Here is a 20,661-nt window from a genome sequence, read left to right on the forward strand (position 1 = left end):
AGGGCCGTGGGCTCCCGTGTCCTGACTGGGGGGGGTGTGGGGCGGCCCTGGGGGGCCCTTTAGAGACCCCGGACCAAACGCCAGCAAGAGATTGGCGTGAGCAGAGGGGTCAGAGGAACCTGCTATAAACACAAACACAGGCTTCTCGGTCTTGCTTTTCCGGCTTGCGGTGTTTCGGCTAATTCATCAGACTCCTTTTGATTACGTTTCCTAGCTTGCTGGGATTTTTCTTTGTCATCTCTAAAAACTTCCGGCCGGGAATCGGCCTGACAGCGTGTTCCTGAAGCTTAGCGAGGCGTCCCTGTTTACCTTCGCGTGCAGAGAGGGAGGCAGGAAGCGAAGCTGTCCTCGGGCGTAAATCAGCCCCCGGCTTCTCGGGTCCACTGAGACCGTCTGGATTACCCCTTTTGACATGAAGCAAAGTCCACAGGCAGGCTTTCTGGAGGGTGTGTGCTTTCGGGGCTCTCCTCGGACTCCGCCGCGCCCGCTGGGCTTGTCTGGAAAGCAGGCGGGGAGGGAGCCTTCTGGCCCATCCCGGAGCTCTGTTCCCAGGACCTGCCATCTCGGTGGGGAGGGACAGTCCTGTGACCTTCTGAGAACAGACTGCGAGGGTCACGGCTCAGCAGATGACGCAGACTCCCCCCTTCCCGGTCTGCTCTGCAGCTGTATCACATTAACGAGACCCGTGGCCTCCTGAAAAAGATCAACTCCGTGCTCCAGAAAATCACGGACCCCATCCAGCCCAAGGTGGCAGGGCACAGACCCCAGACCACAAAGAGACTGTCCTACCCCTTCTCCCGGGAGAAGCAGCACCTGTAAGTGGGGAAACACCCCTCCCCCCACCCGCTCGTCCCTTCCCAGAGGGCCCTACCGGGTGGCCCCCACAGCATGGTGGGTGACCTGAGAGGTGCAGGTTGTAGGACAGTCCCCCGGGGCCGAAGGAAGCTCCCCATCACCCAAGGATGTGGGAGTTTCGGCCCCAGAAGCACGTCCTCATAAGAGCCTATGGTTCTCGAGCACAGAAGAGGTTCAAGAGTGCTTTCCAAGGTCACCGTCCGTGGAGGAGTTGTGAGGCGAAGAGTCTCGTGCTTCTGCCGGGGGACCCTTAGGACAAATCGGGTGGGCTCGAGTGAGAGCATGCTTGCACCTTGGCCCGAAGCCCCAAAGCGGTGATCTGGGCACCTCCTCCCTCCCGCCCCGCTCCGTCCCTCTCCGTCCCTCTCGGGACGTGTTCCAGCGGGAGGGTCCGGTTGACCGTGCCTCCCGAAGGCTGCCGAGCTCCATCCGGGAGGCAGAGGCTGAAAAGCAGCCCCAGCTGGAGTCCTGATGCCCCAGGGACTCGCGGCCAGCAGGCTTGCCTGGCACCTGTTCTGGAACCTTCCCTCCTACTCGGCTCCCGAGGGACAGTGGGGCATAGCCCCCTGGGTCGCTGGTGGCTGCGGCTTCCGTGGGGCCTCGCAGGACACAGCTGGAGTGTGAGCAGTGGTGGGAACAGAGAGGGCTCGGGCTCTGGGCCCAGTGGGACGTGGATTTCAAGCTCGGGGTGGGGGCGGGGGCGTCACCAAGATGCCACTGGTCTCCCGGGGCGTGGAGAACTGTTTCTCGGTTCAGAACTGGGGCTCCTGCTCGGGCAGATGTATTAGTCACAGGGCAAGGACCACGTGCTGCACTCCGCTGTATTTCTCGATCCTGCCAGGGATAGGAAGTTTTTAAAAGGTGGCCCCCAGCCCAGCTGCTTCCAGGAGGGGGGCTCCAGGACAGGGGCACCCTGGGTGTTAGAGGGAGATGCCCTCCTCCTAGGACCCCACCCCCACCCCACGCCCCAGCCTCCCTTGGCTCTGCCCTGGCTGACACCCTTGGCCAAGCCCAGCTTGCTTGCAGGCTCCATGGGGACAAAGCCACCCTCCCGGCTGTACCCTGAGTGCCTTGGGGAGCGGGGTAACACATCCCAGAGACATCGCTCTGCCCTCAGGAAACTTCAGGAAAGCTCTGTGGGGGCCAAGACCTCAGGGCTAAAACCATTTGTCAGGAACAGGGAGACTGCCGTAGATACTAGACTTGTCTGACGGCGGGTTGGCATCATCGGTTGAAGCAGAGACTGGGGGTGTCATCAGAAGGAAGCAGATCCTTAGGAGGGAGGCGTGGGTGTGCGGGCCTCCCGGAGGGGGGCAGAGGGACGAAACGGACCGTTCCAGACGCCCAGGGCTGGCTCACCCCTGGCGTTCGAAGGGAGCTTGCCCAATTTCACGGTCACGGCTCCTGGGGACGGCGTGGCCTCCCAGGGCCTTGGAAACCGGGAGAGCCGCGACCCCAGCGAACTGTGTGTCTGTTTCTGCCCAATGTTTCAACAGATTTGACCTGTCTGACAAGGATTCCTTTTTCGACAGCAAAACCCGGAGCACGATAGTAAGTATTGCCGTGGGAACCACTGGCTCACCAGCAGGGGGGCCCCGGGGACACACGGGTGATGATTCCATTTCGGCAGAACGCCTCGGGTGGAGGGCCGCTCTAATTGCCTGTGACAGCAATAATTAGAATAATGAGACGGAGAGGCTTCAGGGCCCAGGGGGGGCCCCTGCCCCTCCTCGGGAGGAGGAGAGCCTCTAGACCCCTCGGCGTCTCTCCCCCGCCTCCCTGCCCTTGCCCTTAGTGGAGATCGTGGGGCCCCAGGCCCGGAGGGTTCCAGGCAGGCAGTCCCAGCAGGAGCGATGGCAGGGGGGGCAAAGCTGTGTGGGCCCAGGTAGATTGCGGGGGCTGTGCTAGAGGAATGTACTGCAGTTGGAGATCTCACCAGGCCACCCTGCCCTCTTCAAGGTATCGGTTTAATGTTTATGCATCAGCCACCGGCTTGTCTGCCAGCCAGGCTGGGCCACGCACGGCTCGGGACCCGACTTTCCTCTACACCAGAAATGAACCTCGCAGCCAGGCCACCGCCGCTGCCTCCCCTGCCCAGAAAGCCCAGCCTGGAGGGGAGACGTGCAGGGCTGGGGGGCGGGGGGAGCAGCCATTGGCTTTGAACAGATAACTGCCCCTCGCGGCCGCGTTCCCCGGCCGGCAGGTGGCCGGGCGCGGGACACCGGTGCCGGTCGCGTTGGCGAGGGGGGCTCGGGAAGGCAGATCTGGGTGCCATCCGCCCTCGGTCCCCTCCCAGCCTCGTGACCTCAGGAGACACCGAGCCTGCGTCAGAACGAGGATGATTCTGGCTTCCTGCTCGAAGGGCGGTGGTTCACCTCCACGCGGGGTGACCTGGGCACAGCGTGATTTTCACTCGGCGTGTTACTGATTGATCCTGGCAATGAAGTCTCATTACAATAAACGAGAAGGAACTCGTTTATGCAGGAATATCGGCCCTCTGGCGTAGCTGGGGGCCGCCAGGTAGCCATCAGGGGGAGAGTCTCCCTCAGACTTCGAGCACGGGAGAGGAGGAGGACCAGCCACGGTTCTTTGTCACCATGAAATGGGCGAGAGTCGGGACGGCTAGGGAGACTGAGTCACGTGTCGGCTTCAGTATGTGCGCGTGCCCCCGCTTTTTTGCATGATCTGGGGTTGCCAGGATGCCCCCAGAAGTACAGGGCAGGGTGCAAATTTGTGAATTCACACTGCAGAGGAAGGGGGAACATAGGTGAATGGAGAGCTCTAGACCCCATCTCATTAGGGGTCTCTGTAATAGAGCTCTGCCCCTGACCCCCTGGTCCATTTTATCTCCGGGCTGGGGGTGGCCTCTCCCAGAGACCTCGAAGGCCAGTTTGTAAACCGCCAACCAAACACCAACCCCCAGAGAAAGCGGCAGTCCAGAACTTTGCCCTTGGTTAGTCCGGCCCCATGGTCTTTGAGACCTGACGGTCTCCGGCGTCGGGGGAAGGTCATTCTAGGCAAAGGTATGGCGGTCAACAGCCCCTCCCGCCTCCCCCCCACCCCCCGTGCTCCTGGCATCAGGGTCGCCCAGTGTGCACGTGGGTAGGAGTCAGGATCAGCAAGAACATGATCGGACATGTCGGTCTTGGGACTCGGGCTTTCAGCCTCTGGCACTAGGGAGCCACAGAAGGCTGCAGAGCAAGGTTTGGGTTGTGATCAGGTCTGTCCTTAGAAAGATGACAGCCAGTGGAGGCGGATGTGGTTATGAGGGGGGCCGTGACCCCAGATGGATGGGGAGGAGGTACTTAGGGGAGAATCGGCGAGGTCAGGACGGGGCCACCAGTTAGATTCGGGAGGTGACAGGGAGGGGGCCACCTGACTGAGTGGTTTGTTCATGTATCCGTGGGCGGTTGTGGGAGCACCTGGTGTGTGCCCAGCACCGGCGGGAGGAGAGAGGCGACAGGCACCTCTTTGGCAGGTGGTAGGGAGCACCCCGGGACAAGAGCAGAGTGAGGAGGCAGAGCAACAGAGTGGCAGTTGCCCCGTAGCCTCAGGTCTCCGGCCACAAGCGCTTCTGGCAGAAGGAACAGTGACAGCGAAGGGCCTGGGCCTCGGGAGAGGGTTTGCTGAGGCCAGGTTGCTGGGCCGGGGCTGGGACAGGTGGGGACGCCGGACAGGGGTGAACGGAGCAGGGCCTGGGGGCGGCCGGCAGCCGTGGGAGAGCCCTGTGCGCCCCCGCTCTCACTTCTGTGGCCTCGGGCCAGTCATTTCAGCCCATTTTGCAGGTGGGGAAACTAAGGCACGGGGTGGTGAGGTAGCTTGCCCTTCACATCTACACGTGAAGCCAGGCCCAGACCCGGGCAGGCTCCCAAGCCTGGGCTCTCGAGGCCACCGGGTGAAACCTTTCGTTAGTGAAGACGGCCCAGAGCTGGGCTGGTGCGGGACCTTCCAGGCGGCCTCCGCCAGGCACCCCATGCCCTGCTGCCTCGTGACGCACGGTGGCATGGGACCCCGAGACCTGCCCCCACCTCGGGCTTCTAGAAGATCCAGGGCTACACCCGGGAGGGGCGCTGTTGCTTGGGTCCCTGTGGCTCTGAATGCCAACTCCCTTCCCAGCCCAAAGGGAGGGCGGCCCGTCCCCCAGGGCGCCGGGGACAACCCTCAACCCTGAACAGCACCACACAGCCGGTGCCCCCACGGAGGGAAGCGCGACACGGGACCCCTCGGTCACACGCATCCCTGAGAACGCCACGCCCTTGGCCCTGTTCTTGTGCACCTCACGAAGGCTGCCGTCTGTCCTCAGAGAGCGGTGGGGGGTCGTTGCCCGTAACGCTCGGCCACGTCCCTCTTGAGCCACCGCCTGGCAGGTCCTGCGTGCCGCTGCCGCCTGGATAACCGTCTGCCCCTCCCTCTTGTCTCCGCAACAGGTCTATGAAATCCTGAAAAGAACGACATGTACCAAGGCCAAGTACAGCATGGGTGAGGACATTGCTGGGGCCTGAGCCCAGCGCTCCCCTCCCCGGGCTAATCTTGCCTCCATCGTCTCCGTGGGGGGCGGGCTGCCGGTTTGGGGGTTTTGAGCGTGTTTTGGTTTCAGCTGGTCTAACCGTTTCCGACGGGAGGGCCGCTCTGGGACCGCGGGGCCGTTTTATGCCCCGGTGCTCAGGATGCCTTCTCTCTGCTCGAGGCTTCTGTGGTGCCGTTCGGAGCCTCCCGCTGGCCTCCGGACGCGACAGGGGTGACCGAGGCCCTGTCCCCCGCCGTTGACCTTCACGGTCCAGCGGGAAGTAGGGTTCCAGCCGGGGGCGGAAGGCACCCCACCAGGGACCCGCACGGCCCCACACCAAGCCTCGCCAGAAGGCGCGCGCTTGGCACGCGCCCCAGGTTCCGAACCTGCCGCGGAACCAGCCCGGCTGGGCGCCTCGGGTGCCGGTTTATAGGACACCTCAAGCCACAGATGCAGACGTTTCCCGACCGAGGTGTGCAGAGTTGAACCCCCGGCCCCACCCAGTGCAGGCCCCTTGCTCGCAGCGGCAGGCTGAGGTCCCCAGAATGAGAGACTCGGAGCCAAGGAACGTCCTTGCCTAGCGCTCCCCCTTCTCCTTAAGCTCTCCTTCGCCCCGCTGAGAGCTGTGTGCACAACGCCCTCCAGGGGTACAGGGCGGTGCTGGCTGGCACAGAGCCTGTGGCAGGACAGGGAACCCTCGCACGCGTGGCTTCCCGCAGAGGGGAGAGTACCGCCGGAAGCAAGCAGAGAGCAGGAGTGTGGGGGCTTGCTGGGGGACGGCCCAGGAGGCAGGGAGGGAAGGCTGGGCCCTCCGGAGTCAGAGGGAGGGGAGGCTGGGCCCTCCGGAGTCAGAGGGAGGGGAGGCTGGGCCCTCCGGAGTCAGAGGGAGGGGAGGCTGGGCCCTCCGGAGTCAGAGGGAGGGGAGGCTGGGCCCTCCGGAGTCAGAGGGAGGGGAGGCTGGGCCCTCCGGAGTCAGAGGGAGGGGAGGCTGGGCCCTCCGGAGTCAGAGGGAGGGGAGGCTGGACCCTCTGGGCTGACGTGTCCTGCTGGGATGCCCGATGGCCAGTCACAGGGACTCCTTCTGGGCCTGGAGTCTCTAAGCCCGTGTCCTAAGTCCGTGGGAGCGAGGGCCCCTTCGCGGGTCAAGGAGGAGCCCAGGAGACCTGTCCCCGGAGGCCCAGCCCACCTCAGGGGGAACAGGAGCTTCCAGGGTGGCCCGGGTCACCAAAAATGGGAGAAAGTGTGGCTGCCGTCCCTGCATTGTGGCCCAGACCTCAGTCTGCCTGTCGGGTCCCTGTCGGGTCCCTTCCAGCACAAACCTGCGTGGTGGCTACGAAGGTCTGTAAGCGGTCCCGGGTCTGGGGGCTTCTCGGCTGGAGTTGATCTCTGTTCTGGGTCTTCCCCGGGGTGGACGTCTGAGTGTTCCTGTCGGTTCTCTGGCAAACCCGGTGGCAAAGCAGATAGGTGAGGGGTCCCTGCTGCACCCCGTTTCACCTCGGTCCCTTGTCTGAAAGCCCTGCCGACCTCCGAGGTCACACATTCACCTTGCAGCGAGTACTGATGGGTTCTGTTGCCCTCGGGGGATTTACATTCTGGGGGACGAAATAGATAATAAATAATCAGAGAAGCCAGAACATCGTCTTGCTGCGGTCGGAAGGGATGCCAGGAGGATTTAGGACCAATGACCAGAAAGGCCTTTCTGATGAGGGGACATCTGAGCAGAGATCTGAAGAAAATGAGGGGTCCAGACAGAGGGAGCAGTCTGTGCAAAGGCCCTGTGGCAGTGCCACATTGAGAGTGTTCTAGGAACAGTAAAGAGCCTATGAACCTGAATCAGACCCACGTCCGCTTTTATTACAGATGAATTCTCACGCAGGTGGGCGCTAGCCGTAGGCTTCCGCCTCTCGCTGGCTTGGGTTTCCAAGCATCCCTCAGGTACCCCGAGCATTCCAGATCACTGACCGGAGAGGCGGCCTCTTTTTAAGTGGGTTTCAGGAAGACACTTTCCCACCGTTTTCCCGTGGAGTAGCACAGGATGGGCCGGCCAGGCCACTGCAAACCCTGACCCACTGACCCCCTACAAAGCCCCTTCGGCCAGGCAGAGGGTTCCGTGACCAGGAAAGGGCTCCTGGAGACTCGTGTGCCGCGCTGGCCCCCGAGGATGTGCGCGAGATCAGAGTTCCGGCTCCCCGTGCGTGCGTGGCCGGCTCTGCCTTTCCGTCTCCAGGGGCGGGGGCGCCGAATGCACACCTCCGGGCCCCGGGAGGTGCAGGTTTGGCGACTGTCGTAACACGCCCAGCGCAGGGCCTGGGGCAGCCGTCGAGGCCCGGCCACCGCCCCACCGAGCGCTGTCTCCCCCAAATGCAGCTTTGGTCCTTTCAGGCGTTTTCATGTAACTAATAGCCCGATGTACAAACAGGGCAAGGAAAGGGAAGAAAGAAGGACTCTGCCCTTCTAAGTAAGAGGCGAAAATGTAGTAAATACGGTAAGTGCCTCCGCCCCCACGCGGGGCCCACAGGCCTCCCCTCCGGCTTCTCCCAATCAACCTAAAATCTAATTGCAAATTGTATGTGTGTTTTCTGACACCATCAATTTTCCCCGTCCGTATTTTTCTCGTGATTCGGCTTTTCTAACCACTTACAATCCACCTTTCTTGTCTGTAGGCTGGCCCTCCAGCAGCTGTGGGTAGTTGGTGGATTGGCAGGTTCGGGGAACCTCCTTCCTCCCAGATGGAACTTTCTCTCGGGGTGTCCTCTCTGTCTTCCTAATTCTGCCGATAGAGCATGTTTTTTTTTTTACCGTCTCCTGGTCGAACCCGGGGAGGAAACGCCAGAAAGGCGGCCTGGCTCCGGGCCGCCAGGTGCAGTGGGCTTTGAGAAAATTCTCGGCGACTGAGTCAGTCCTGGGACTGTTCTGTCTGCAAAGAGAGAAGCAGGAGACAGACCTGGTCCCTAATCCTCGCTCTGCCTTTGTCTTTAAGGTATCACCAGCCTGCTGGCCAATGGCGTTTACTCGGCCGCCTACCCCCTGCACGATGTAAGTAACCTTGACGGAGTTTGCCCCTGCGTCATTGGCCGCCCCGAATCCCCGCGGGCCACACCCCCGGGGAGCTCTAATTATCCTGCGGTCTTGGCTTCCTGCTTTGGCTCTCCTGTAAATGTCAGCCGCACGCAGCCCTTCCCTGCTCCCCCGGTGGGGGCCCTGCTGTTATACCCCCGAGCATCTCTTCTTGCAGACCGAGCCCACCGAGGCAGGGGCGTTTGTGGCCGACACCCTGTCCCAGTGGCCGGCTGGTCCTTGAGATGCTGCCCCTGCCTGGGTCTCCCCGGCCACCCCGCCCCCGCTCTGGCAGAAGGACCCGGGCTCTGTGTGTGTCTGTTTCTGCAGAGCAAGTGGCCAGCTTCCTGAGCTGGATCTCCAAATCCCTCCGGTATCCCCCGACAAATATAGCCCATGGCCACGGCCGTGCATTGGCTTGGCCGGAGAGGGATGAGTCTCTTCTTGTTGTCTCTATGGAGACCGGGGCTAGGGTTCAGCAGGGTACTGGGAATGCAACCGTGGGGCCCCAGCAGTGTGGGAACCCCGGACAGAGGGCCTCTGGAACTTTCCAGACGTGCGTGGCTACGGGGACTGGGGGCCTCGAGGCGGGAGCCGGGCGGGGAGGCGGGGCCCCCAGAGTCTCGTCCTGGCCGCTCTCTTCCGCAGCCCTGAGCGGAGGCGGCCCCTGTCCTCTCGCTGAGCCTCAGTGTCCCCATCTGCAAGTGGGAGTGGTTCCCAGCAGTGTCACAGGGAACACAGAAGCGGAAGGGCTTCCAGTGAAACGCTGGATCGGAGAAACCCAATCTCCGCGACAGCAAAGGGCCGCCCCTCCCCCCCGCCCTGCCTGACCGCTGCCTCCAAGAGACACACAGCTGCCAGCCTCGCGTCACTCCCTGTGGGGAGGTGGGGTCACCTGAGCCGCTTTGTGCCTTGGGGGATGCTGTCTCTTCTGTCTGCAAGCTCTTCCTCGGCAGCCGCCCTCCCCGGGACAGACCATCCACCCAAAGCCTTCCTTTCCCCCTCCTCCTGCCCCTGCCCCTGCCCCGTTGATGTCTCCCTGCTTCCCCCCATCCCCCTGGCTTCCAATGCTCCCCGTCCCACAGAGACACCGCCGTCTGCCTGCTGGTCCTCGCCCACGGGTCTCAGGACAGGCGCAGCACTCGGCACCTAGGTGCTCAGCGAGCGCCGTGTTGATTTGGGTCGCGTGGGTCGGTTGCCTTGGCCAGCGACCTGTTGCGTGTTTCAAGGGCAGGGCTCAGACCTCCCGGGTCCTGGCCGGTGGTCCTGGCTGAAGGGGCCTCGATCACCGTCCTCGTCAGTGGGTGCTCACCCCGCTGGCTCCCGGAATACGGCCCCGCCCCGCAGCCCTGCGCCAGTTCACAAACTGCTGGGCCCTTGATCTCACCCCTGCTGAGATGCCAGGGCCTGTTCTGGGCCATCCAGACCTGTTTGGAGTCAGCCCTCTGAGGCTTGAAAGGAAAAGGGGAGGCATCAACATTTCTGAGCGCCCGTAGTACGCAGAGAGCTGTGTTTAGTGGGAGCTCTGTCTCCTTTAATCTGGTGCAGACGTGGAGACTCGGGCTTAATGACGTGGTCCGGATCGCAACAGCTTCTGCGGGGGGCGGGGGGGGGGAGCTGGGCCCAACGTTGAACCCCACACGGCAGTGGAGAGGCCCTCCATGGGGGGCCCGCTCCCACTTTACAGACGGGAAAACTGAGGCTGCAGTTGCCCAAGCAGCTTGTCCAGGGGCACACAGCCTCCAGCTCTACCTCCGGGGTTCTTTCCAGCCGGAGTAAGGACTCTGGGCGTCTTGAGGGACTACAGAATTTTACAGCCATGAATTTTCCCCACAATTGAAGGGCACCCACCCCCGTAGGTACCACAGCTGATGTTGGGACGTTTGGGGACATAAATCACTCTGAACTGGTCCAAACGTACCCCGCATGCTCAAGCAGGGGGCGGGACCGTGAAGCCACACACCCAGGCTCAGGTGCCCGGCTCTTGGCCGCACGCTGGGTGGTCCTTGCTCCAACTCCGCCGTCGTCCTGCGTCACGGCTTGCTGCCCTCAGAGTGTCGCCCGCGGCATCGCCACCCCCTTGCAAGGCCTCGTTTACTGTGCTCATTCGTTCATCCGGTCATTCATTCCACAAGAATACCCATCAGGCAAGGCAACCAGAGAGCCACTGTGAGAATGGTGTGTGGAGTAGGGGTCTGCCCCGAGCGAGACCCTAAGGAGGGCTCCTGGAATTCGCGCATCAAATACGGGGACAGGACTAACATTTCAGGTGGCGGCTTGGCGGCCTCCCTCCTGGTTGGCACCTGTCACCCTCGAGGTCCCGAACAGATGAGATGCTGCTGGAGTGTGTGGCTGTCGGGGCCATGGAGAGAAACACCCAGAAAGCCTCCGGGGTTGGGCTGGGGCGGGGGAGGGTGCCCTGAAGACTCAGGGGGAAACATTAATGACACTGGTCTCAGGGCACCTCTGTTCAGAGAGCGTGAGGCCAGGTGCTCCCTGCCTGGAGGGGCGGGAGGGTCATAGAAGGATCTGGTGAGTGCAGCAGGTACCCTGCAGACCTCCGGGAGGCCTCAGAGCTTCCTCCCGGCCATCTTCAAGTCCGCTTGGCCAGGCCGGCCCCGCGGGGGGCCACGCTCCCTCTGCTGCTTCCCGAGTCCCTGGTTCCAGCTGTTGATATGCCGGGCAGGCTTCTGACTTTCAGGTCCCCCCTCCCTTGCGTTGGATCTAAAGACTCGGAACCGGGTCCCAGCTTAGCAGTCTGTCCCGGAAAAGTCACCTTGCTTCTCTGAGCCTCAGCGTTACCAGTGTGAAATGGGAGTGTGGGGCTCACTGATCTGTCTTCAGTGACTGTGTAGCTTCCTGTCCTCCCAGCACCTGCAGGGCAAGGCCCTGGGACTGTCCCGCCCGCCCCCCCCCCACCCCCCAACGGCCACGCAAAGCCCCTTTCTTGCATGCTGGTTCCTAGCAAGTGGCCCTGGGTCCTTTCCGGGACGTGGCCTCTGTGACAGGGGGCGAGGGCAGGAGGGCTGCCCGGCAGAGGTGCTGGGCCAGGCCAGCCTCCCTCTCCTGCGATGCACCGTCTGGCCTTCACTCTGCAAGAGCTCGCGTTTGGACGCCGATTTGCGCTACTCGAAAGCTGCATCCGGTGGCGAGAGTTAAAGCTCTTTCCTCCTTTTGAACAGGGAGACTACGAAGGTGAAAACGTGGAGTTCAACGACAGAAAAGTAAGTGGACGTGGAGCAGAGGCCGTGCTGCTCGGCCCTGGGGGCCCCGGGTGGGGCGGGGCTGCTCCGAGGCCCCCGCGGGAGCCCCCACGCCTGGGGGGAAGGCGCCGAACCCTGCCCGCTGCCTCGCTCCCCTCTCGCTGATGCTGACGAGTGTCCGGGGCGCGTTGCGGGGGTTGCGTAAAGGCAAGGGTGTGCTGTTCCACCTGTATCTCACCCGGCTGTTCAGTCTGCCGCGCTCCCTGCGGACGCTGGGCCTGATCCCGCACGGCTCCTGGGTGAGGAAGTTTGGGCCCCGCTGTGGCCAGGCTCCCTCCGCACACCGGCGAGTCTGGTGGACGCGTTCAGCCGGTGTTTCTCAAGCTTATTCGGCCTGGAAGCCTTTCTCATGGAAAAGTTACTGTTCCTGGGGTTACACGTCGGGAGACACGGAGTATTCTTTTTATTCTCCAGTGTTCTCCCTGCTGCTCCCAGCCCAGGCTCCCTGCTTCCCCACACCCACCCCCACCCCCCCACCGTGGCCCTTTCTCTTCCATCCCCCACGCTCCGGAAGGTTCTTCCCAGACGTCCAGCGCCCAAACCCATGCCTGGCGTCCAGCCTCCTCCCCGTGTCCACCGCAGCCCCTCCCGGTTCCCAACCAAATGCAAACTTCATTCACCTCGGGGAACAGTCCTCGCCGGACCTGTGTTTGTCCCCCAAGAGCAGATCCTTCCGGAGGCAGTGGGTGGAGATACTTCCCTGAGAACCTCACAATGGTGGCCTTGTCCCAAGTCTCAGGCTGGGAACCTCTGTGCGAGGAATGTTCTCCATTCCTGCCTCCCTCCAGCCCCCCGTACATGTTTTTAAACCTTTGGTACTGGATACAACTTGCCCGCCCGGGAATCCAGCTGAAGATACTATCTGATTTAGCTCAAAAATTACATATTTGGTTATTTTTAGTGGGACATCTGGCATTTGTCTGTGACCCTGTGACTTGCAGAACTCCCCCATTCGATCCCGTTGGAGAAGTGCCGTCCCCTCCCCAGGCCTGCCTGGGCCAGCTCTGGCCTCAGAATCCACCCCCTTCATCTTTTTGTGCCCCTGGGTCGCTTGTCTGATGCCCTTTCTCCACCTAGGGAAGCTTCCTCCTTGGGCCCCGGGGACCCCCTTCAGGCCCAATTCAGTCCTCCTGTGGCTTCTCCCCACTGCCTCCCTGTGCACCAGCCACGCTGGCCACCTCGCTAATCTGAGACTCCGCAGCCTGTGGCCACCTGGCACCAAAAGTGTCTCGTTCAGTTACCTACTCGGGAACTACTTGGCATCACTGGGCACCAGGCCCAGCAAATATGATTCCAGGTTTGTTCAGATCTACCTGTTCCTTTTGCTTAGAATGCTGTCCACCCTCCACTCCCCTCGCCCCCACTGAATTTAGTGTCCCAGCAGTGAGTACCAGGCCCGGCCCATGGGGGTAGTCTGGGAGTACTGGATGGACGGATGATGGGTGGATGGGGGGGTGGGGGGTGAGTGGGTGGAGGGATGGAGGGATTGAGGGATGGGATGGATGATGGGTAGTTGGATGAATGATGGATGGGATGGAGGGATGGATGGATGGATGATGGATGGGATGGATGATGGGAAGTTGGATAGATGATGGGTAGTTGGATGGATGGTGGATGGGATGGAGTGGCGGGTGGATGGATGGATGGATGGATGGATGGATAGATGGGTAGTTGGATGGATGATGGATGGGATGGATGGATGGATGGATGGATGGATGGATGGATGGATAGATGGGTAGTTGGATGGATGATGGATGGGAGGGAGGGAGGGATGGATGGTTGCATGGGTAGTTGGATGGATGATGGATGGGATGGAGGGATGGATGGATGGATGGATGGATGGATGGATGGATGGATGGATGGGTAGTTGGATGGATGATGGATGGGATGGAGTGGCGGGTGGATGGATGATGGATGGATGGATGGGTAGTTGGATGGATGATGGATGGGATGGAGGGATAGGTGGATGGGTGGATGGATGATGGGTGGGATGGATGGAGAGATGGGTGGGTAGTTGGATGGATAGATGGATGATGAGTGGGGATGCTGGGTGGATGGACAGGTGGAAGGGACGGAGGGTGGGGGGAATGTCCCAGATAAGTGTTTGGGTCCTAACTCAGAGCTTTGGAGAACTTCTCCTTCTTCCGTGTGGCTTCATTTTAAGCAAACTGGTTCTGAGTATGTTGCCTTTCCAGTGACAAAGTCTGTGGTTCCCCCATTATTGGTCCCATCAGTGTCAATAGCCCCAAGTGCCTGACCCAAGATACCTCACAGGATGGAAAGGGGGTTGCAATCTAGCTAAGGCCATTTTTCTGTGCTGAGCTGGAGGAGCAGGGGCACAGTAGGGATGTTTGAGCAGGAGGCAGGCTAGACCCAAGGCTGAGCACGGCTATAACTGTTAGCTTGATCCTCAGGGCCCTTGGGAGCGAGCGTTCCTTCATCCGGGGACACGGGGCAGGGCAGTTGCTCCAGATGTCAACTGGAGTTGTCGCCATCCCTGTGCTGGACTGAGAGCCACAGGACCCTGACCTGTTATTCCCTCTTTCCTTCCCTCCCTTCTTCCTTCCTTCCCCAGTTACTTACTAGGACCCTGTTATCTGCCCCAGGCCCTGTTAGAGGCTCTGGGGATAACATGAACCAGACAAACCTGGCCTTCCTGGGCCTTCGTGCTAGAGGGAGACAGCAAGGGACAAATTAAGGACAGCGTTAGTGCCCTAACGGATCTGCCCAGCCACATGGGCCCAGGAGGGAGGTCTGAGCAGGAGAGATGCCAGCGGGTTGAGCCGGGCTCCTTCTGAGGCCCGGGCTCTGGGAGGCTCTTAGGTCACCGTGACTGGGCCCACCAGCCCCCAGCCGGCGCACCCCAGGGCCCTGACACCTCCCACCCTGCTCGCAAGGCTGAGGTGCACCCTTGGAGCTCTGCCAACCGTGACAGGGAAATCTCGAGTTCGATTTCTCTACGCTGACAGCTGCCGGGTGATTGATATTCTTTTCTTGGCCGGAAGAGAGTCACGTGGAGGTAAAGTGGTCACGTAGGAAGCCACCGTGTGCCACACGTACCAGTGAAGGGTGGCCGGCCTGCTGCGGGCCGGTTTCACTGGGCAGGCCCGGGAGCACGGGGACCGGTGTGACGTGGCCGGCCATGCCTTTGAGAGGGCCTTCCGTCCCCCGGCAAAATCCTCGTCCCTGTCTTTCCCTCCCTCCCTCCTCCCTCTGGCTCCATCTCTGGTGTGCCTCCCAGCCTGCGTGTGGCCCGCGGCGGCAGCTTGATCTCGGCTCGGGGGGGAAGCCACCCGGGTCACTGGTGGCCGCTTCGCTTCTGCGGAGGTGCCCCGCACCCTCGTCAAAGTTGGCGCTTTGCAGGGTGAAACTGGGGGGGGCCTTCGCGTTCTTTTCTGCATACCTGGGCCTGCTGAGACACGGAAGGCCCCAGCTCTAGGCCTAAGCCCGTGGGGATCCCCCCAGACCAGGGAGGAAGGAGAGCCTGTCACGCACTCAGAGGGGAGTGTCTGTCCCGGACAGGGCTCAGAGGGGAGGGGGCCCCACCTGGCGCTCGGGACTCAGACTCAGTGCCCAGGACGCCCACCAGGGGCCCAGCAGAGCCCGCATCTCGGCACAGGAGTGGGGCTTCTAGCTCCTGGGGGGACCCCATGCACCCCAGTTCCGTAGGGGGCTGCAGAGGCCGCCCACCAGCCGGCCCGGCCCCTAGTCCTCCAGAACGTGGACCCGGCTGAACACAGTGCGTAGCACTTAGAGGAAGCTTTAAAATCTGAAGAGAGCTCCTCTTACAAAGATCAGAGCAGGCAAAAGCCAGGATTCTGACAGCGAGGTTTGCTTGTACTTCCCTGAGGATGCATTTTGCTTCTCTGATGTTTGCCTCCCCGCTCCGAAGAGAGGACTTACGTTCTCCCCTGAGTCCTGTTCCTCAGAGCTGCAAAGGATCCCGAGGACATGGAGAGTTGGAGGGTCATTTCTAGGGACCGCTGACTCCCTGGTCCGTGGAAACAGGACCCCTCCCGGCGAACCGTTTGCACACGGTTGGTTTTCAGAGGATTACTTGAAGGTGTCCCGTGCACGTAAAGGTCACGTCTGTCAGCTCCGGCCTGTGGGGCAGTGGGGGCAGGCGTATCCGTCAGGGCTGGCCACCGACAGCAGAACCCCAGACGTTCATGGCCTCCCGGTTCTGGAGGCTGGAGGTCCCAAGATCCTGGGGTCAGCCGGGCCGAGTTCAGGGGAGGGCCCTCACAATGTTCTCCACGCGGACGTGGTGAAAGAAAGCTCTTGTGTCTCTCTCTCTCTTTTTTTTTTTAAGTTTATTCATTTTGAGAGAGACAGAGAAAGTGCGAGTGGGGGAGGGGCAGGGAGCGAGGGAGACAGAAAACCCCAAGCACTGTCGGCGCAGAGCCCCACGCGGGGCTCGAACACGAAACCGCGAGATCGTGACCTGAGCCGAAACCAAGAGTCGGACGCTTCACCGACTGAGCCACCAGGCGCCCCTCTCGTGTCCCTTCAGATCAGACCCCCACCCGCACAATGTCGTTTAACCGGAATCACTTCCGCAAAATCCCCATCTCCAAATGCAGGCACAGCGGGATTAAGGCTTCGACTTGACGAATTGGGGCGGGGAGGGTGGGGGGACACCCATGCGGTCCATAGGACGGCGTGTTTGTGGTGGGGACGTGGCGTAGTGTGCTTCCCGGGGACCAGCGCACGATGTGAGTCTGGGAAACCCACCCCCCAAAATGTTAAACTTAAGTGTTGAGAGATGGGGGAAGGTCACAAGGCAAGCCGTGTGGCACGGAAGGGAGCAAGGGGCCCCTGGGGCCGTGCTCACACCTGCCTCGCTCCTCCTCCCTGCCTGGTGCCAGCCGAGGCAGGCGGCCCCACGCAGAGGGTCCTGGCCGTGTGACCTCGGCTCCGTGTTAAGGTTGGAAAAGCATCGATTAGCCACAGGAGTGGGGTTTCTTTTTTAAAACCTGCAGCCCTAACCTGGTGTCTTTCCTAGGACGCCCTCTACGTGTTCATACAAGCTCATTACCATCCCTGCCCAAAGCCCGGGGGGGGGGGGCAACGGGGTGTGTGCTGATTTTCACGAAGCCATGTTAATCAGACAGCCCATCTCGGGAGACGAACGTCGAGCTCTCTTTGCATCCCGTGAGGTTTTTAAAAATCTTGCCACCGGTATTCCTCTGCTCCCAGAGCCTGGTGGTTTCTGTCCTTTATGAAGAATGACATGGTGTCTGACTGGGACAACCAAGAACCCTGAAGGGAAAAGCCTCACAGCATTGGGCTGTTTTAGATCAATTCCGGGTCAAATCATGTAGAGTCAGGGTTCCATAGGGATTCTAGAAGCTTCTCTCCCGTCCTCACCCGCACTTAAAGAAGTAGCCCGTTCTGGCTGAGGAGCAACCCCCCCCCCAAGCTGGGGGTCCCCGGGGGGCTCAGTCAGTTAAGCGTCTGACTTCGGCTCAGGTCATGATCTCACAGTTTGTGAGTTCGAGCCCCACGTGGGGCTCTGTGCTGACAGCTCAGAGCCCGGAGCCTGCTTCGGATTCTGTGTCTCCCCCTCTCTCTTCCCCTCCCCTGCTCACGCTCTGTGTCTCTCTGTCTCTCAATAACAAATCAATGTTAAAAAAAAAAAAAGAAGAAGAAATTAAAAAGGAGGCCCCTGCCGGCCTCCCCTGCCAGCTCAGCTCCCACGGCGGTGGGTTCTTTGAGACCTTCGTGGGAGCCGAAGGGTTTGCGTGGGTCTCCCCTGCCTGAACGGGAGCCCCGGGGCTCAGGGCTGTGTCCGCCGTGCTCCTCTCCGAAAGCCCAGTGCCCAGCACCGTACCCGGCATGTGGCCGGCGCTCGAGGGGTTTTGTCGAACGAATGGACGGTGCACCGCAAGCCAAGACTAGGAAGCAAAGCTGTGTTCCACTGGTCCTCACTGCTTGCTCTCTCCCAGCTCCTGTACCAAGAGTGGGCGAGTTACGGGGTCTTCTACAAGTACCAGCCCATCGACCTGGTCAGGTGAGAGGGGGTTGCCGGGTGCGAGCAGGCCCGGCTGCTCAGAAGGAGGCGGTGGGAGGCCAATCCCTGGTGGGCAGCCCGTCGGATGAGCGTCCCTGTGCGTTTTCACCGCACTGACTGTTCCGCACCTGGGAGCCCGTCTGAACTTGAGCTTGGGTAGGGGGCCCGAGGTCCCCCACAGGCCCACAGATTCTTTTCCGTCCTGTTCACCCCCTCCTCCCCAACCCGCAGCCCGGGCCCCACCCCGCTGAGTGGTGAGGCTTCTTGAGTCTGTGGGTCGGGAGGAAGACGAGAGCCGTCCTCTCTCCCGGGTCGGGAAGGGGAGCGGAGTAGGCGACGGATGTCCTGTGGGGACTTGTAGACGGGAGTCCAGCCCGTCAAAACTCATGTGAGCCCCTCCAGGCGCCAGAGACCCTTGATACGTCCTCTTGGCGTCGTGCGCTCACGCTGACCGGGACCTGGGACAGCCCCCCGGGTAGCCCCCCGCCCCCCCCCCGCCAGCAGCACCCCACCTTCCCAGGGCCCCCACCCACCCTCCGAGTCCTGCTCGGGAGAAGCCGGGGCCCCGGTTGGAGCCGCTCCTTTGCGGGGCGGGCAGGGGCGTGGGGCGAGCGCAAGCCGGTCTCTGTTTGCCCCGCGGCGCAGGAAGTACTTTGGGGAGAAGATCGGCCTGTACTTTGCCTGGCTGGGCGTGTACACCCAGATGCTCATCCCCGCGTCCGTGGTGGGGATCATCGTCTTCCTGTACGGATGTGCCACCGTCGACGAGAACATCCCCAGGTAGGCGGGCGCCACACCCTTGTCCTGGCATTCGGCCCCCCAGGAAGCCGCGGCCGCGGGTTCGAGCGCTGAGCGCGGGCGTCCTTTCCGAGCACAGACGCCCTGGGAGGCGCTCTCCCGTCCGGAGGAAGACGTCCCTGAGCATCCGACTCCTTCTCGTCCTTGGGAGGGCTGTTCCCCCGCTTTGAGCTTTCAGTCCCCATGTGATGAGAACATCCGCTGCCTCCCGGTGAGCTCCGGGAAGGGGACAAACCACCCTGCCTGGGCTCAGCCCCCGGGTCCCTCTCTTCTCGGTTCCAGCTTCCCTTGTCCCCAGGGCTCTGGGACGTGGCGCAGGGGCAGACCCAGGTCTTTGAGCTCAGAGCTGACGTTCCCGCTGCCGTCCCCCGACGGGCACGTCAGGCATGGGGAGCTCGTGGAAGAAGGCCGGGGTCCCCGAGGCGGCCTGGCCTCGTGCCGGGGTGTGGCTCTCCCCACATGGCAGCCAGAACATGAGTCAAGTGGCGGGAGCCTGGAGGCCGCTTCTCAGTGCGCAAGGAGTCTCTCTGGTCCTTTCCGACTGTTTCCTCGGCTCGCTAACACGGAGCCGGAGGGAACTGGGTTGCATGCGCGGAACAAGCCCCTGCCTCCGTCAGCGGCCCTGCCGGGGTCGCCCGCTGGCCCCCCCCTTCCGCGAGCTTGCAGTCCCTCGGGGAAGGTCCTAGAACATCACTCGCTTTGGCTGTATTTCTTACGACTCAGCCCGGTGTCTCCAAAGCAGGGCTGTGGCTTGGAAAATTCGCCTGTAGTTCCCGTCACTGAAGATCCAAAGAGTCTCTACCTGGCCAAGAAAGTGGCTCATTACGACTCAGCAGTGCAGAAAGGCCATATCCGGCAAATTTTTGTATAAATGGTGCTTTGATGCATGAGTAACACCTAAAGTATTCCACCCACCCAGAATCAAAACGGTAAAGGAATCTGGCTTATGTCCCCTCCAGGGTTATTTTGGGCACAGACAGGCCAGAGGAAGCTTGTGCCTTTGTTGGCTAATGTGACATGAGGTCACCGTGCTTGGGTCTGACTGTGGCCGTCAAAGTAGCCTAGGTGTGGCGGGGATTTAACCCCAGAGCCCCGAGGGACTTGGCCAGTGGCCGGGACCCCTGGGGACTTCTCCACCTCCTTTCCTCCCTCCCCTGGAGGGCAGCACCACCGGCTGCAGCCTCAGCCAGGAGGCTCTGCCCTGGCAGGCGTGTGCGCTCCCCCCCAAGGATGCCGAGGTCCCCTCGGCCAGGCCCGCACCACCGCCCCCTGACACGGCGAGAGAGGCGAACAGCATTTCCTGGGGATTCCGGAGGAATCTCGGAGATTCTCGGCCTCCGCCCGCTTGGTGCCGTGTGCGAAGCAGGAGGCGTGTGTCCCCTTTGGAGTCCGATCCGCCCTGCCCCTAGAGGAGCCGCCTGCCCGCCCCACCGCACCCATCCACTCCAAAGAACAGACCTTCCCGTTCCTTGTCTTTATTTTGGCTACAGGTGATGAAGGGCGCGGCACAGGGTTTAAAACCAGCAGAAAAAGGCTTTTTGTCTGGCTGGCCTTGTTTATGCCAACGCGGAGGAGGGCCGGGCGGCAGGCCTGGCCCTCCGTGCCCCCCCCCACCCCCACCCCCAGGCCAGGTCACCGTGGCCCCGGGCGGCCTCTATCAGCAGGAAGGCAAGGGTGGGACGTCCCACCCCCTCTCACACCTGCCACCCAGCAAGGGCCCTCAGCAGAGAGGAGGTTCAGCCAGGGGGACACGCAGCCGTCTGGGCTTGGTTACCCCCGTGATACTAACGATGGGCGCCACCGTTCCAGGGCCTTCCTGTGCGTTCCCGTTGAATCCTCTCGACAGCCGACTGTGGGGGCAGCTTCATTCCCAGCACACACCCCCCCCCGATACAGGTGGGGAAACTGAGGCCCAAGGAGTTCGAGTAACCTGCCCCAGGCCACACAGATGACAAACGCTAGAGGCTAGGCCCAAAGGCAGAGCCGGCTGGCTCGGGGGGGCCACGCTGCCCAGCGCCTGCGTGTGCCGTCCCCCCCCTGCCCCCCACGCACGCGCGCTCGCTCCCCCACGTGCCCCGAGGCAGCAGCCTTGCTCTGATTCGTCTTTGCATCTCCGGCGCCTCGTACGTGCCTGGCACACACATTGTATTCACGCTGTTTTCACAGCT

General features: G+C 61.8%; 1 protein-coding gene across 15 annotated transcripts in view; it reads left to right on the forward strand.

Annotated features, from left to right (window-relative positions):
- Positions 1-20,661, forward strand: part of ANO1 (anoctamin 1) — an 82,275-nt gene that overhangs the window by 19,411 nt on the left and 42,203 nt on the right. For 11 of the 15 annotated variants that reach the window (XM_045039677.1, XM_023238960.2, XM_023238951.2 and 8 more), the window contains 8 exons: positions 664-815; positions 2,352-2,406; positions 5,283-5,334; positions 7,782-7,847; positions 8,343-8,398; positions 11,602-11,643; positions 17,631-17,695; positions 18,341-18,475. In XM_045039677.1, coding sequence (XP_044895612.1) covers positions 664-815; positions 2,352-2,406; positions 5,283-5,334; positions 7,782-7,847; positions 8,343-8,398; positions 11,602-11,643; positions 17,631-17,695; positions 18,341-18,475 — 623 coding nt within the window. The remainder of the gene's footprint in view (positions 1-663; positions 816-2,351; positions 2,407-5,282; positions 5,335-7,781; positions 7,848-8,342; positions 8,399-11,601; positions 11,644-17,630; positions 17,696-18,340; positions 18,476-20,661) is intronic. The other 4 variants (XM_023238956.2, XM_023238959.2, XM_045039676.1 and 1 more) reach the window with 1 other exon arrangement.

The sequence above is a fragment of the Felis catus genome, chromosome D1 (assembly GCF_018350175.1).
Source record: "Felis catus isolate Fca126 chromosome D1, F.catus_Fca126_mat1.0, whole genome shotgun sequence".
Classification (NCBI taxonomy): Eukaryota; Metazoa; Chordata; class Mammalia; order Carnivora; family Felidae; genus Felis; species Felis catus.